At 35.1% G+C, this 16998-nt stretch overlaps 1 protein-coding gene across 1 annotated transcript in view; it reads right to left on the bottom strand.

The window, feature by feature from the left end:
- Window positions 1-16569, bottom strand: part of TINAG (tubulointerstitial nephritis antigen) — a 43407-nt gene extending 26838 nt beyond the window's left edge. The window contains exons 1-4 of the mRNA XM_072410411.1: window positions 16177-16569; window positions 12815-12878; window positions 4973-5062; window positions 1298-1412 (exon numbers count right to left, since the gene is read on the bottom strand). Coding sequence (XP_072266512.1) covers window positions 1298-1412; window positions 4973-5062; window positions 12815-12878; window positions 16177-16555 — 648 coding nt within the window. The 5' untranslated portion in view covers window positions 16556-16569. The remainder of the gene's footprint in view (window positions 1-1297; window positions 1413-4972; window positions 5063-12814; window positions 12879-16176) is intronic.
- Between the last annotated feature and the right edge of the window lie 429 nt (window positions 16570-16998).

Below are 16998 nucleotides of genomic sequence, written 5' to 3'. Positions count from 1 at the left end.
TGTGCTGTCCTGTAGATGTAGGGTCAGGTAGTCCATTTATTTTAAAAGATCTTCCTACCATGTGACTAAAATAATGTCTGCATTGTTTATATTGTTTATATATATATATATATATATATATATATATATATATATATATATATATATATATATAGCTCTTGCAGGCAGCACACAGAAAGGTTGGTTGTCCCTATAAATTGCTTTAATATTATCCCAAACCAAACAGCTTTCTTCAGCTTAAACTGAAAACAAAATGAAAAGGCAGCTTACTCAGAGCCCATAAATCAAATCAGATCAGATCAAACAGCATTAAAGCTTTTCTTATAACAACACAGCTCCTTAGTTAGCGTCAACAGAAAATTGTTTTCAGGCTGCTTGCTGCGCTTCCACTTCCTCCTCCATGTTAGTCTACCTGTGCTCCTATACCAGACCTACAGTCTGCAAAAGCCAAACCATTTGGTGTACCAGGGGTGTAATGGGAAGGCCCACTCAGTACATTCCATCCCATTCCAGAGACCTGAAATTAAATTAAACCTTAGCAACCCAATGCAGAGTTGCTTCCTTTAATTCTAGACTCTTTTCCCAGCATGTGCCCTGGTTTAAAAAGCTCATGTCCTTAATAATGGGGAACTATACCTCCAAGCCAGGACCCATCCCTGCAGTCCTGTCCAATATGTGTGGGTGTATTAGAGAGAATATTCAAGTGTTAACACAATGCCAGGGAGGAAATACATCATCAATTATCTTAGACTGGCAATTGTTGCTGCCTATTACTCTCGTAAGGCCATTTCCAAACAATTTAAAGTCCATCATTCTACAGTGAGAAAGATTATTCATAAATGGAAAACAGGTGCATATTCTTCAAGGAGTGGCTGACCCAGCAAATTCACCCCATGGTCAGACCGTGCAAAATATGTAAATGCTATAGAGTGGATAGTCAGGGTCCAGGTTCTTTTTAAAGTTGCCATTCATTAAAGTTCAGGGACAAGGGAATCACTTGACAATCACATGTGTTGGGGGGGGGATATCATCAAATGTGCTCCTAGTGACTTCTAATATCTGTGGTTCTTGAGATTAGTAAACCCATGTTAACCTTACCTCTTCCTATGAGATTCAAGCTGCCTAAACAAAGAACCCTCTTTGGTATTTGAATTAAATACAATTTTCCTGTTAAAGAAAGCATGATCTGTTTGATTTTTTAACAGCAATTTGAAAACTATATTCCATACTGCAAATACCCCCTAAAGCACAATCATGTTGTTCAAACAAACAATACTAAAATGTCAAGAAAACTTACAGCCATTTCATTCATGCTAAGAAGTGAAGAAGAAGGAGGTATTGTACCCAGTCGATATTCAAATCCTTCGTTTAACGTCATGCCCCAAAATTGACTGTAGTTTTCTGCTCTCCACCTGTGTTCATAAATATTTTTTATTGCTAATATTAGCTTAAGCAGTAAAAATACCAAAGAATAATAATGAAGAAGGGACAGAAGTGAGCTACAGTTAATTACAAACTGCTATACTGCTATACAGTTTTATTCCACAATATGATTTTACTCTAAATATGAGTATATCAAGAAAAGGAAGAAAAAACAAGTTTATGGCAACCATCACTTTCCAATATCCTTTTATATGAACATAAAGGAATCTTTATGTGATAATTCCAGCAAAAGAAAATAAGGATTTTAGGAAATACAACATCAGCTTGTTAAAATTGCATTGCTTTAAGCTATCCAAGCTATTCACTAACTACAAAATAGAATAAAATCATAAATTGTGATTATGTAAATTATCATATTTTATGTATGTAGCTTGCAGAAAGCTAGTGTTTATAATAATTTGGCACTTCAAGTGTTAAAAAGCTATTTTACCTCTACCTGTTATTAGGAATCCCATGTGAAATGCCCATGTGTATCATTTTAGCTAGCGGCAAGTGATATCACTCCATATTGGCTACAGTGATATACATGAAATGATGTGTTTTGTGATTTACATATGGCTTGTTAGCCTGTATGCAATGTCTGTTAAGTCGATCAACTTTTGATTCATGTGATCCATAAACATAGATGTATATCAATAACTATTTAAAATGTTTAAAGTCAAAGGGCCTGATTTATTAAATCTCCTTAGGACTGGAGAAGATAGACAACTAAGGGTGATCCAGCAAACCTGGAACTGAATTCTTAAAATCATTTGTTATTGTTTGGCAAATATTTTCAATCTTGGAGTAGGTCTATTACAAGTTTGCTGAATCACCCAGGTTCACCCATGATAGTTTATCGTCTCCAGTCTTGTAGAGCTTTAATGAATCAGGTCCAAATCGTCATGATGAACATTTGTGGTATGTTGTAAACTTAATTTGGAATTCTGGAATATATTTCCTGTGTTTAGATCAACGTTTTAGCATCCAGTATATGTTATAGTTCTTCTACTTGGTTACTGTGGGTACTTTTTAGGTGAGCCTCTGGGTAGCTTCAAGAGCTGCAACATTCAAAAGGTAAGTGTAAACAAGACAGTGTTTTTATAGTCAGGATTTGAACATTTATCCCATTAGGTAAACATGTTTGCTAGCATATTATGATTTTTTTTAAATAGGATATAGGGAAAAAATGATTACCCTATTGTGTGTTTTATTATTTTTCTTGGTATATTTTTATTAAGCAATGCATAAGCAAATATTAGGAGTATTCACCTCCAATCCTTGAGGACCAGATTCGGCACACATTTTTCTGACTGAAAGCAGTAGTTTTAGGATAAGTATGGTGTACGGAGAAAGATTTTAGTTCAAACTGTATTCTTTGTTGGCTAGCCTAAATATTAGATATGCCAGCTTATAGGATGACCTAAATCCCTTCTTCAAGCTTTATATAGTTTAGAGAAGTGTTAATGGGGTAATTTCCTCAAAGATAAGAAGTAAAGACACAATTCCCTTTGAGCGGTTTATATACCAAAAAAGCAATAAAATGCAACCCTTAATGCAGATACGTTTTATGGCACACATGATTAGTTGTGATTATTGTGAATAGCTAATGCACAACTCTACTAAGTATGGTTTTCAAGTAAGAAAATGATGTTGATCCCGGTAAAACCCTGAACATGCCTGATCCAAGGGATTTTTTTTTCTAAGCTGGCACCAGCAGCACAAGTCAGGTGGAGGGATTTCCTCCCCAATAATGAAATCAATGATCCATCAAAGAAGCTTTGTTAAAATTTTGGTTTCATTTCAGGAAAAAAATCACTGACAAATGCTACTGATGGTGGCCATTGGTTAAAGTTGCCTCCAGAACTAGTCAATGACTGCTGTCTTTGTCTGGAGCCCAGTTTGATTAAACAAAGACAGAGGCTCAGCCAGGCTTCTTCAACACAGGGGTTACATTTTGGGGCAGACAGGGGTCTGGTTTTGTCAAAAGAAAAAGGGTCTACACACTTTTTCCCCCCTTCATTTTTCGGCAAACCAGAGAACCTTTTATGGTTTGGAGGAATGATGCAGATGTTTGCATCCCCATCTCTGGTTGATCACATCTCATCTTTGTAACTTACGCCTCCAACTAGTTGGGGTTATTTTCTCATCTTTATTGCTGTATAAACTAGACATAGTGATATCTTTCTTTACCATTTGCTGTAGGGAACTGGGAATTAAATTTGTGATAAAGTGCTGGACATTGGTACACAATGCTGTGACATGATAACACACTTAAAATAATTCAATCCCTTAAAAATTCTAGATATTACTATTACTATCTGTATTTCATCTGAAAATTATGTATAAATGGTAAAATTGCTATACATCAAAATCATTTCAGAATCACTTAAGAAACTTTATCAGTATTCAATATCATATACGTGAGCTGTCAAAATTTTTAATGGATGTTAACGTAGGATGAGATGAAATATTTTCCTATCTGTAATGACTTCATTCCAAAGCTTTCAGAAAACATCCCACAGTCTGTTTATCTATTGCTTTATAGGCAGAATGTTATCTTCTAATAGATAAAGATAAGAGTAGGCTCACAAAATGTCCCTCTATACTTGTTTGATTATACGATTTATACAAATGTTACTGCCTTCACTTTAGCATTGGTAAAGGGTCTATATTAATAGGTGTTTTTTATTGTGCACTTAGATTTTTCACCTTATTTGTGAATAGAAAACCAGCTTCCATGCCATGCCAAAACCATGCCAAAAAGAAAAGATGAGCTTAAATTTTGGCAAATTGATATTTCTACAAAATTTGCAGTTTTGTGCTTGCCTACTTTTTGGTAAAGTTGTCCTCTCATTTTGTTCCATTGTAAGACGAAATTAGAAAAAAACAAGTATTTTTAGGATACCCGAATCAGTTTGGTAGTTTTAAAATCACTGATCATAACTATGTACTCCAAATGTCCCATACCTTTAAGGCAATAGCCTTGTTATTGACACCGTTCTTTGGCACATAAGGAAATATTACATCTTCATTTGTGAGAAAGCTATGAAGTGGTTATCAAAAAACTCTATTTACTGTGCTCTTTGTGAAACAATTATATGTGTGAGTCATCATGTCCTCATTTTACCCTCTCAACTTTACACTACCTAATTTCTGACCTGAACTAATTATACAGAAAAGAACTTCCCTGGTATTCAGTTACAACATAGCTGTTCTTGGTCTGTGGCTTGTACTACAGCCAACTACTATTTTAGGAAAGAGACCAACAATGACAGTATACATACTGACATATTGTGGAGGTAAAATAGACACATAAGTGAAGATGTTGTCCATTTTTTATTCCGTACATTAATTAAATAGAAGGTGAAATATCATTGGTCAATACAGTCTCAATGTATTAATTAGTAATAACAAATTTTGCCATTATCATTTTTGGTACATTTTACAATAAATACTTTTTGTACTCTTTACAATCAGAATCAAATCTTTAAAACTAGAGAATATTGAATATATTGGATATGTTTTAAAAATGTTTTTGTCTACTTACCCAAGGTTTCTAGTATTGATTAAATTAATCAGGTCTGGTTCCACAAGACAAGTGTGGTTTGTACAAATCCATTGGCTGTTGTGACAGTAACTACAAAAGAAAAATCACCTGTTAACAGTATGCACAAATAACTATAAATAATGAAAAACTGAAATGCATACAAAAGTCGATGTTAAATATAGAGGTAAACAATAAAAAGCCAACTGAACTGAGAATCTATAAACATTAAATATATTACAAATGGTATGTAGGACAAAATGTGTAGAGCAACTTCCCTTCACCTCTTACTCCAGGTTAAAGTTTTCTTTTTGTTTGGGAAATTGTGGGATAGGTTCAAATTCATGCTCATTGTCCATGGGGGTTAAAGAAATTGGAAGTGCCAGGAAAACTAATAGTAGTTAGTTACATTCGGCTGGACTTGTTTTTGCAAAGTTGAAGACATTTGCAGCTTTTTAACAGTAGTTCTCATGTAGAACAGATAAGTGGCTTAGAAAGCTGTGAAACATCTTTAACATTACCAAGTCCAATCAAATTTGACTAACTACTTCTAGTCAAGAAAAGACCTGGATAAACGGGAACCTACACAGACAAAGTGACAGGATATTTCTTTAATGGGGACATTTTCTAACACTGTGTGCAGTGGTTAGAACCTTTGCCAGGTTTTATTTTTTTTTTGTATCTTAGCGATTTTAAAAAAGGCAGTGTAAAAGGAAAACAGATCCTGATTAAAGAGTAGATGCAAAGTAAACATTCTCTGTGTACAGAGGCAAATCTGTGGATTGATTGTAACTTGTAACCAGGTCATGATAATATAGGTGCTCAAAGGTCTTAATTTATTTCCAGATCATCCCAGACCCAAAACATTACGGCACTTTAAATAACAACTAGACCTTGCATGTCTTATTCTGCAGCTATTCAGTCACTATTATCTTTAAGTAGTCTTGTATGTTCTTAACCTGTTACGAATGTATGCAGAATAAACAAATAACTGCAGCTTAATTGTCAATCTATCGCTTCCCTTCAAAAATATGTTAACTATAGAATAAAGATATTTTATTTCAGATTAAGGCCACTCATAGTTAAGCCTATAGAATTGAACAGATGTGTCTGAGATCCTTTGTACAATTCAGACAAATGAGAAATACAGCTAATGTGTTATTAATAGTCCTTCTCTTTTCTTCTGCAAAATATTCATGATCCAATATCTGCAAAATATCCATGATGATCAGGGGTTTACATCATTGCCTGGTGTTAACTGCTCGTATTTAAATTTTGTTTTATTTAATTTTTTTCTAGGCTGTAAACTTTTTATTTTGAGAGTGGGATGTGTTCAGTTTACACTCCGATTTGTTAGTGTATTTTGGTATTACAGAATGTATATAGTATAGTACATTAAACTATGAAATGAAGAGAAAAAAAAGCAATTTTAATACTGATAAAATCACATTCATAGCATTGGAAAGAGTCTCAAAACATAAGAGGAGAAGATGTAGACAAAATCCTCTTACAAAAAGAAACCAGATTTACTGACTAAAGGCAACAGAAAACCCGGTTTAAATGAACTTTTAAGCATTAGACCATTTTTTATTTAGGTATTGGATTTAAAAGGTATTTCTTTATCCTTATTAATCAGTGTATTTAAATAAGTGTATATTTTACATGTAAAAATTCATGATTAATCATTAGGATGAAATTTGGGTATGATTTTTATTAGAATACTGATGTAGACATATAAGTATATAATGTTAATAAAATTAAATAAAATGTTTAAGAAAAACATTCAAAATGTATAATTGAAATATAAACATTTTACATATTTATACTCCATAAAGTAACCAATATAAAAATTGATTGTATGAATTTAGTTTTGAGTGCATAATCAAACATAATGAACATAAGAATAAATATTATTAAAGCTCTCAAAAGCTGGAGAGGTTGGACTTTCATCAGTGAAGCTGAGTTACCCAGCAAACCTAGAATGGATTTCTTCAAAGGTTTTTGCTTTTTGCTAACAAATGTTTTTCAGGACCAGATGCATTTCAGGTTTGCTGGATCACCCAGCATCCGTGATGAAAGTGTATCCTCTCTGGCCTTGGAGAGCTTTAATAAATCAGGTCCAATTTGTTTCAGATAAATTGGTCAAGTCATTGGGTCTGATTTATTATACCTCTCCAAGACTGGAGAGGATTTACTTTCATCAGTAAACGTAGGTTATCCAGCAAACCTGGAATGGATTTGTTTAAGTAATTTGCTATTTGTAAGCAAATGTTTTAACTCCTGGTCCATATCCATTCCAGGTTTTTTGGATCACCCAGGTTTACTGATAAAAGTGTATCATCACCAGTGATGATGACCAATGATGGTAACCCTTCACACTCCCATACCTAATTGACAGATTCCATGTGCTGTTTTAAGACCCCAGGGAATACTGAGTATTGACTAAAACTGAAATGATACAGTACAGCAGTCGTGGCTAAAAATCTTTTTATCTGGGGGCCGCTGTTGACACTGAGATAAAACTTGCGGGCCACAATGCAAACAAACATTAAAGATGCATGTTTATTAAATTAAATTGAAATGTTTCTAGTTACTGTAAGGTATGTGCACCAAATAAAGGACATGACAAATCAAGAATTTCTGCACTGACCATTGGATGCTCATTTTATTAATGCGACCTTTTATTAATGAAAGACACAAAACTAAAGCTATCATACAGTGCTGGCTGGTCATATTGCTCCCTGCTCACCATTCCTGTACCAAAGAGCAGAAACTACACCATACAATACATCCTGTCTGTTATAAGGGGCAGCTAACCTTTTTTTTACCCCAAAATCTGTGCAATGTGTACTTCCAGAGAAATGCAATTCATGTGACAGATAGCCAAGGGGTACATGTTCTTACTACTACATTTTCAGGTCTGTACATCTCCCAATTCTTGAGAAATTAGGCTTAATAGAAGGTAAGTGGCCGGCTATGTGTGACAGGGTAGCACGGTATGATAGATATAGTTTTTCTTATCTTGTGATGGTGCTGTAGTGATGAAATTTTAGGGGGAGCTAGCCACAAGAGTCCTGCACTTGCAGTTACGTTTACCTTTTCCTACAGAAAAATTGGTATTCATAGAGAGTAAGAGGATAGCTATGTGTGACAAGGTAGCATGATATCATGGGTATACCAATTTTTTTTTTGGCGGAGGAGGCAAAAGGCATTTCCTACTGGCTCCCACATTTCCAGTAGCCAACATCCCTCTGTTCAGGAGAAATTGAGGGTCATTGAAAGTAGGTAGTCAGCTATGTGTAACAGGCACCCCACAGGCCGATGAGTCTGTCTGCAGATTTTACTCCCGGCAGCAGTGAGCAGTACTTAGAGTCTCCTCTTCTATGGGTTCCATGGCATTAGGTAGGAATAACCACATTGCAACCTCACTGCCAGTCTATACTCAGTCTTGAAGGTTGTGAACGAGCAAGTATATCTTTGGGGCACCACAGCACCGAGTAAATTGACAGTACCCCAAAGATAATTTCCATTGAAGTGGAAATGATTAGGGACCCACTTCCATGTAAACCCTTAATGTGAAAATATCACCATATCTGGCAAGTTGTTTTGTTTAGGGGGCTGAAATTTGGTTTAGTAACAGCTCTCAGGGTACCCTAAAATATCACATTTCTTTGATACTCAGTGTAGGAGATATGAAGGTTTACATGGGGATAATGACAGCAGCATGGACACAGCTCAGCTGATTGCCAGGACTATAGGACTCCTTCTGCTGGCAGCACAATCTTTTAGAGAAACATAGGAGATGTGGACGCCCCATCCCCTCAAGACAATGAGCAGAGAGGGAATGAGCAGAGGGCCGGATCTGGCAGCTCCGTGTGGCGGATGTGGCCTGTGAGCCATAGGTTGGGCACCCTTGCAGTAGAACAAGGGATATGTCATTTAAGGGTCTAGTTAAAATTTAGGGAAAATTGACTTTTAATTCACATATAGCTTTGTATACATTTGTTGCACATTTTCTGTTTTGGCCTTGAAGCCATATGAAAAGACCTTTTCTATGCAAAAAAATTCTATTAATATATGTCCACCATGGAAGTGGCCAGCTCCCCATCCTTAAAAAATAATATTTCTGGTTTGCTCATTAACCTTCTATGTATGTTGTAGTATCCTTAGTTGAAAATATTAATTAGGAACCGCAGTTAGGACCGCAGTTTTTTTTTTTTTTGGAAAGAAATACATGAAATTGGTGCATATATTAGGCAGTAACATATTATTTGTCTTCCAAAGGCACAGAGTATTTCCATACTTAAATGGAAAAACTAAGGGTTTTAATGAAAGGGGAAGCATCACTGGTTAGAAAAACATATTTTGTTTCATGACCTATCTAATTAGAACTGGAATTAACCAGACTTTTTGCATACTGAATTATGACAATCTGGAAAATGAGTAGTAATTCACTTTTATAAAATTCATCTAATTTAATAGTAACACAAAATTCAGCATAATACACTTAATAATTTGAATACTTTATATGATTGCATATGTTGTTTTTAAAACTAAAGAGGCTTCTGGGATAAGTAGTGAAACATCTTCAACATTACAGAACAAGTCCACCTAAAGTGTAAACCTTATGAGTTATAACATGACCTGCACATAAATATTATAGAACCTCCACAGAAATAGTACATGCAGACCTTGTGTACTCTTGTTCAATAAAATCCCTGCTTTCAGATTTCTCAGTCTTTTTCCATATGTACTTTCTCTAGTAAGGATAGCATGTCTCTAGGTAAAACAGTATAGTATAGTATATTGTTACTAAGTTTATAGCAAAAATCCCTACAAGTAAATTAAATAAAATATTTTCACTTTTAACCCTTTTTGTAACACTTTGGTAATTCTAATTAATGTTTTGCTCTCCTTTTTATTATTACTGTTAATACTTTATGGATTATAAATAAATTATTAAAAAATAGTGTGCCTTTTTTAGCATAGAACTAGAATAAAACTAACACTGATCAAAATAGAAAAGAGAATTGTCTATAAATTACATAAAAAATAGAAATGCTTTTGCAAGACAATATTGTCAACGATAAAAAAAGGCTGCCAATAAAAATATTTGCAGCCAGCAACAAATGTATGGGTACTATGCTAAATACATTGTTTAACAGGATTTGCATCAAACCCATGATACATGCCAAATGCAAATCACATCCCTAACAGAGTGGATATGTTCCTTCTTTTGCACAGTATTTATGTAACGTTATTTTTGTTTGCAAATTTGTGCTTTGATTTAAAAAAAAAAAAAAAAACCTTGGAGATGTTTCAGACTCTTGAGATATTCCTCCGGGAATAGGCATTAATGTATTTGCCTTAATTTTAAAGGTTCACTTAACTCACTTGTGGTTTTTATTGATTCCCCATGTATTACATTTCTGACATTAACTTAGTCAGTCATTTATCGTCCGGGCGTGGAGGATACCGGGGCTGGGCGCCACTATTTTTTATTTTTTTCCTACTTCTGCCTATGTCACCTGATCTTGCACTGCACAGGTGCGAGATTGGGTGACATAGCCAGAATCTCTTTCCCTTCAGTGTAGGAAAATGCCCCTTCTGTGAATGCCTGATCTCGGACATGCGCCGAAGGAGCAGCCAGGAGCCTCCCGGGATGCATATTGTACGTATCCCAGGAAGCTCTGTGCACCCATTCTGTCTTGATTATTTATTTATTTTTTTTAAAGGGTGTTGCATTTTAAAAAAAAAAAATATTTTTACTTTACATAAAAAGTTTGTCTTCCCTTTATGTAAACTAAAAATTTTTAAGTTTAGGTCCCCCTTAGGTATGCTTGGCTATTGGAAAATGAAAAATAACTGATTCAAAAATAGTACAGCTGAACTACAGTTAACCATAAATTGGATTTAGCATAAGATTTTATTTTCTGGTGCTTACAATATTAATACTATATTAGGAATGATATTTAAATATAAATATGAATCAATCCCACATTATATTCCCACATTTTTATTTAAAAAAAAGAATATTTGGTGAGTGGATTGATATGGTCTACTTTAGAGTAACAGGAAGTATTACTTGAAATGTGTTGGTGGTTGTGGTATTTGTCCGTGTTTAGATGTTTTTTTTTACTAAATTCTATGCTTTACCTAATCCTATAGACAATGCAGGTTACAAAAATGTCCTTGTTTATTTAATCTTTGGAGGTATGCCTAGACTGTATGTCATGCAGCTACACAAATGATCTTTGTCCCTGCATCTTAAACTGTGGGATAGTATTTAATAGACCAATCTGACAAATGTGTCATGTTGGGGAATGAATCCAGCAGAGCCCAGAGGGACAGCAGAATATATTGGTATTCCTAAATCATTTCAGCTAAAGTGTGCAACATCTTTGCCTATTGATAAAGAGTTTTATCATGGTTAGTATTCTCTGTTGATTCCCTAATTAGCGAGTAGTGTTTATTTTTGCTACACAAGTAAACATGCAAGGTCACAATTTGTTACATATACCACACATAAGTAGATTTGTTACATATTTGTTACATATACCACACATAAGTAGATTCAAATCTGACCTTTGCTCTATATATTAATGTGTTTGAGGTCCCTGGTTCCCAAAGGTAATTACTGTAGCACTGCACATCTACGCTGCTTGCCTGTTTAGTGAATTCATTCAAAGTATTTGTCAATAATAGTAGTGGACTGTACTGAAAGAAGAGTACATATGCATCCACTTCACATGCTTTCACATTGCACCGCATTTGGAAGACCCAATACAACACGGGTAAATCATTTTACCTTCCAATACTGTCAGCCCAACGGCTTTTCCAGGATATTGATGAGTTTTGTCTTTCAGAGGGACCAATTACAAACAAATCTGTTAAATGGTGGAATGGAGCTGTCATTCATGTACAGTGTGGGAGAATGAATACATACACATAAACAGTCAATAAAGCATTTGCATTCCAAAGTGTGGTAGTGATATACATTTTCATATATAATTAAAGTTATCTCCTGAGCTATATCTTTCTTATCATGCTTCTACTCTAGTTATCGTGTGTTCTTTTACAGAGGACATAATTTTGACTCAACTTGATGTGGCATATATTTACCACCATTTCCCTATTACAAGAGATGTGCAAGGCTTCTTAATATGACTATGCAGTCCAATTGGCCCACTGCACGCAATAAAGTGACAGTCCAGATTAGACAGGCCTCCTCCACTTGACCTGAAAATGGTGGTTCGAATTCGAGCAGACCCGACCCGAACAACACGGAATTCAACTTTGCAAATTCGAGTTTAAAAATATGTTTTTTTAAAAAAAAAAAGGCCAACTCCAGATGAACTCTTAATGGAGTTTCTCCATTGGGAGTTTATCTGAGTTCAGGTCCCACTCTTAATGGAGAAACTCCATTTTCAGGAGGATTCTCAGGGATGCAAGAATGATTGCAGCCCTGAGAATCCACTGTGATCCAGGGGCACTAGAGATAAATTAACCTCCAGTGCCCGGGGATCACAAACAGGAGGATTCCCTTGCAGCCCTGGAGGATTTATTTATTGGGAGTTCATCTGAGTTCAGTTCCCACGGTCACCGGGCTGTACTTATCATTGATTGTTCACAGCTGATAGGAGGCACGCAAGTGCTTTCAATCAGCTTTGACTGCAGATGAACTCTCAATGAAGTCATTAGTTCATTGGGACATTTTGTGTCAAATCACTGGTTTGGAAAACCCTTAAGTGACCTTACATTTGCAGTTTACTGCCTCATATTCTTTAAAGTGGATCATCAGAATACATACAAAATATCATGAAAAACAAAGTACAGAGACCTTACCAGTAATTGCAGTTGTCTTTAGTTACTGATCTATCTTCATAATATGTTCCAGCTTTGTCGCACCCTGTCAATACAATGTGCAACATTATTTCATGAAAAAGATCTGTTTCATTTACCCTTATAGTGTGGTATTTAACTGTACTTTTTACAATATACATCTCTAACACCTTATTCATAGATTTGAAGAATACAAATATATATAAACATTCAAATTAGTCAAGTTATCCCCCAAAATTTCACAATGTCAGGCCCTTGTCACATTTCCATGCACTCTGGGGCAACTTATTAGAAAGACAATGAACCTACAAGTACAGCTCAGAAGCTAAGAAGAAACATATGTAAACTTAGTGACAACATATATTGATATATAGTGCCTGAGGTGTTAGGGCGGCTGGCCTGGGGCCAGGGTCACTCTGGGAGCTACTGTTAGGGCAAGATAGATTCTCAGTAGCTTGAGGTCACTGGCATTAAGCTAACTATATAAACTCCAGCATTCCACTGCTTTATTTCTGAGTGGTCTTTAGATGTTTTGCTTACCAGATCTATGATTTTGGACATCGTGCATAGACAAATGTTATGCTTGTACCCTGCCTTTCTTACAATTGTGGTTTTGAGCTTTTGATGCTCAGTTTCTCAATTTGGCCTATCCCCCTGACCTACTCCTGCTCAGTGTTCTGTACCTCACATACCAGGAATTAGTCAACCTCAGCCCATTCACCTGACTTTGATAGATCTGTAATGGGTCCTGGCTGTTTGATCACACTACAACTAGTACTTGTTCTCTTCTAGTGTCGATGTGCCTCATTCTGCACCATCGGGATAACCTAGGCAAGAGAAGCAAGAAAGGTATCCGTGTCATCCTCACCATCCACCAGGTACCTGACAGCATAGTATGGTTTTAACAACTTTTCCTTACAGTTTTGAAATATTATTGATTTATTTGTTACTTTGTACTGGGATTACTATTTGGACTTTTAAAATCTTTGTGTACATTGAAACACTGCCTTTGCTGTGGACAAACTTAAATTCTATCTGGAATTTATTTTCTACTTGATTGTGAATATAAATGTTTTATTACTGCTTTATACATATAATCATAAAACATCTGCTTTAATATACATCAAAGAAAGTCTTAGTTTAGTAGAGTATTGATACAGAAATTCTGGACTGCTGAACTGACCTCTTTACTGCATAGATCGGTGTATTTTATTTATTAGCATACTTGTAAATTCAGTAGCATTTCTATAGTGTATATATACCAGCACATTATACAGGTTGTGATTGTAGCATTTTTGTCTGCAATCGATACAGTATTCCAGTACTACAACCCCTAAGAAACATATTGTTTGTCAGCAGGTCACCTGCCCACTCTCTTATTGAACCCCCTTTTTTGGAGGGGAACTCAATCCCTCCCATTTTTTCTACTCTCTTGCCTCTTTCCTTTCTTTTTGTTGCCCCCTCTGGGGTTCTCTTACTCTCTCATCCCAATTTTGTTATTAACACCACTCAGGGCATGGGATCAATTCCCTTACATGTGCACAAAGGTTAATGTAAAAGTCCAAGACTATATCCATAGCTTGCCTTGTAGTTTAACATAAAAAGTGACTATGGCAGTAATTATTGCATATTCTAAACTGTAGACATTTTTCCTGATTATAAAAACAGCTAGACTTCAGACTAGGTGAACAATTTTAGATGACTTGCTCAGGTACATCTTTAGGATTTTGTTTTGTGAACACATTGGGCCTGATACTTTTAAAGCTCTACATGACTGGTGAAGATACACTTTCATCACTTAACCTGGGTGACCCAGCAAATATACAATGGATCTGGTCCAGGATTATAAAAAAAATTGCTAACAAATAGCAAATACCTTTTAAAAAATCCATTCAAGGTTTTCTGAATCACCCAGGTTCAAGTGTATCCTTTCGGCCTTGGAGAGCTTTAATAATCAGGCCTAATACTTAGTAGCCATTTGGTAATCATTACTTTGCAATAAATAATATTAATTATATCTGTTTTATACTACATTATTGCATCCATGACACTAAATTCCCAGAGCATTAGGTCAGAACCTGATTCTTTTCAAAGTCTATCTAATGTACTTTCAAATAAGGATGCAATGAGAGACAAAGAAATGAACTGTGTCATGAAAAGAATAAATCTCAATACTCTGCATATGTAATCTGCACTTCAGCTATGGGACTCTGTTAACAGCAAATTTTTAGGAAAGCAGTTAAGTGAAACTGTGTCCAAACTATGCACATTTAGGCATTGCATATTGTAAAGATTTTTAAAACAAGCCCCATTCGGGTTTGTAGTTAAAGGAAATGTGGAGAAAATAATCTTCAAAGTTCACAAAATAAACACTTCATTTACAGCTCCTACCCTCTTGTATTCAGTGGAGTTAGATAGTCTCCTAGCCTTTTAATATAAACAAATAAAGTTTCTATAAGATGTTGGAAGCTAAAATAAATTGTTTTCATTGCTAATAAGGAATATATAAATACTTTAATGTCTATAGTCATAGCACTGGTGCAGCTTAAAGTCATCCTGGCACATGAGAAAAGAAGTTACCTTAAAAAATGTACAATTTGTTTCTAGTCAAGGAAACATTAGTAACATTTACATTCTGTTTAGGGTGATAACAGGGTATTCTCTTACTTAATAAATGCTGATTTAACTCTCAAAGGTCTCCCCTACACCTCTGTGATATCATTTACCAATCAAAAGTTTATCTCACAAACATGTTATAAATTAACTACATTTTATGCACCCAACTCTGCAATAATTATGTTACTGTCACAGTGCATTTAAGAACTCATTTTGCCTTTACTTTCTTTGTTTGAAATTAATGATATGTGAAATATCATATTCAAAATGTAAAAGCATATTGTTAGGAATTAAAAGCCAGATGTTGATCGGTATCTTAGGGACAATAAAGTACAAATTCTTAAATTATTAGTAACTGCAAAGCAAGATCATGTAAAAGCGTCCCTAGTATACTTGTTTATGCAATGCACAGTAATATGCAATTTACACTTTTTGTAGGCAATACAGAAAAAGATGTGATAGTTTAGATTCATGTATGCATTAAGCATAACCTCTGCATTAGTAACTGATCTACAGACAGACAACCACAATTCTAAACATTAAATCCAAGCAGCCCGTGATTGAAATGGTGTGTTCTGCTACAGTGCCTTGAGATTTCATTTGTCTGCTTGCAATCTGTAAAACAACCTTTACTGACCTTAACTGCTATTTATCTAATTTAGTGCAGATCATGTACTTTGGTCCTGAACTTCATTTTGCAAACATAATTCAGTATAAATGTAGTTGCCAAAATCACCTTATTCTCTTACCGTTTCCATTGTCGAAGGTCACAGTCAATGGAACCTTTGTCGTAGCCTGCTCTAGATTCTGTCCAGCACAGGTTGACCAGTAATCCGGGCAGCAATCTATGTGTCCCAACTCCTTCTGGTCACAAAATGTCTCACAATAACACGTCGCATTTTTACCAATGAAATATGCATTGCAGTCATCATTTCTGCTGTCGCAACAGCCATTTTTTTGACAGTAACTGTCAGTTTCCACTGATCTTTTGGCTCTGATGCTCCTAAATAAGCTGATATCTTCTACAGAATATAAATTTACTAGTGGACCTCTCCCAGACACAAAGCTGTTTAAGAAAAGGATATTTGTGAATAATAGGCACCATGGAATTTGACACAGAAAACCCATCTTCAGCTAGGAAATAGGCAATCACAGTGTGAAGTGGATAACATAGAATATTGAAATTAGTGAACTTTGCTGGGTGATTTTGATTAACAATTAACTTGTGTTATCAAGTCATCAGCTTCAAAATGTGCAAATGCTAATAAAACGTTCAGCACACTTATATAGTAAAATAACTTCAGTCAAGTAGACTTTGAACCTACAAATGCAAATGCAAATACATATATGATCTCTGGATTTACACTGAGCTAAAGGTATTATGACATCAATATTCCATTTGCCTTAACCCTTTGCAACAATAAAACGACAATAAACTAAAAAGTGCTGCTCATTTTATTGTAAACTGAATTCATGACCGAATTGTGGCTTTATAAATAGTGCAGTTTTAGACAATATAAAAACATGTACATTGCAGTCATGTGCCTGAATACATTTATAGATGTATTTTT

Source organism: Pyxicephalus adspersus, chromosome 4, assembly GCF_032062135.1.
Source record: "Pyxicephalus adspersus chromosome 4, UCB_Pads_2.0, whole genome shotgun sequence".
Classification (NCBI taxonomy): domain Eukaryota; kingdom Metazoa; phylum Chordata; class Amphibia; order Anura; family Pyxicephalidae; genus Pyxicephalus; species Pyxicephalus adspersus.
The sequence above is the reverse complement of the archived record's forward strand: the minus strand, read 5'-3'. Positions and strand labels throughout refer to the sequence as shown.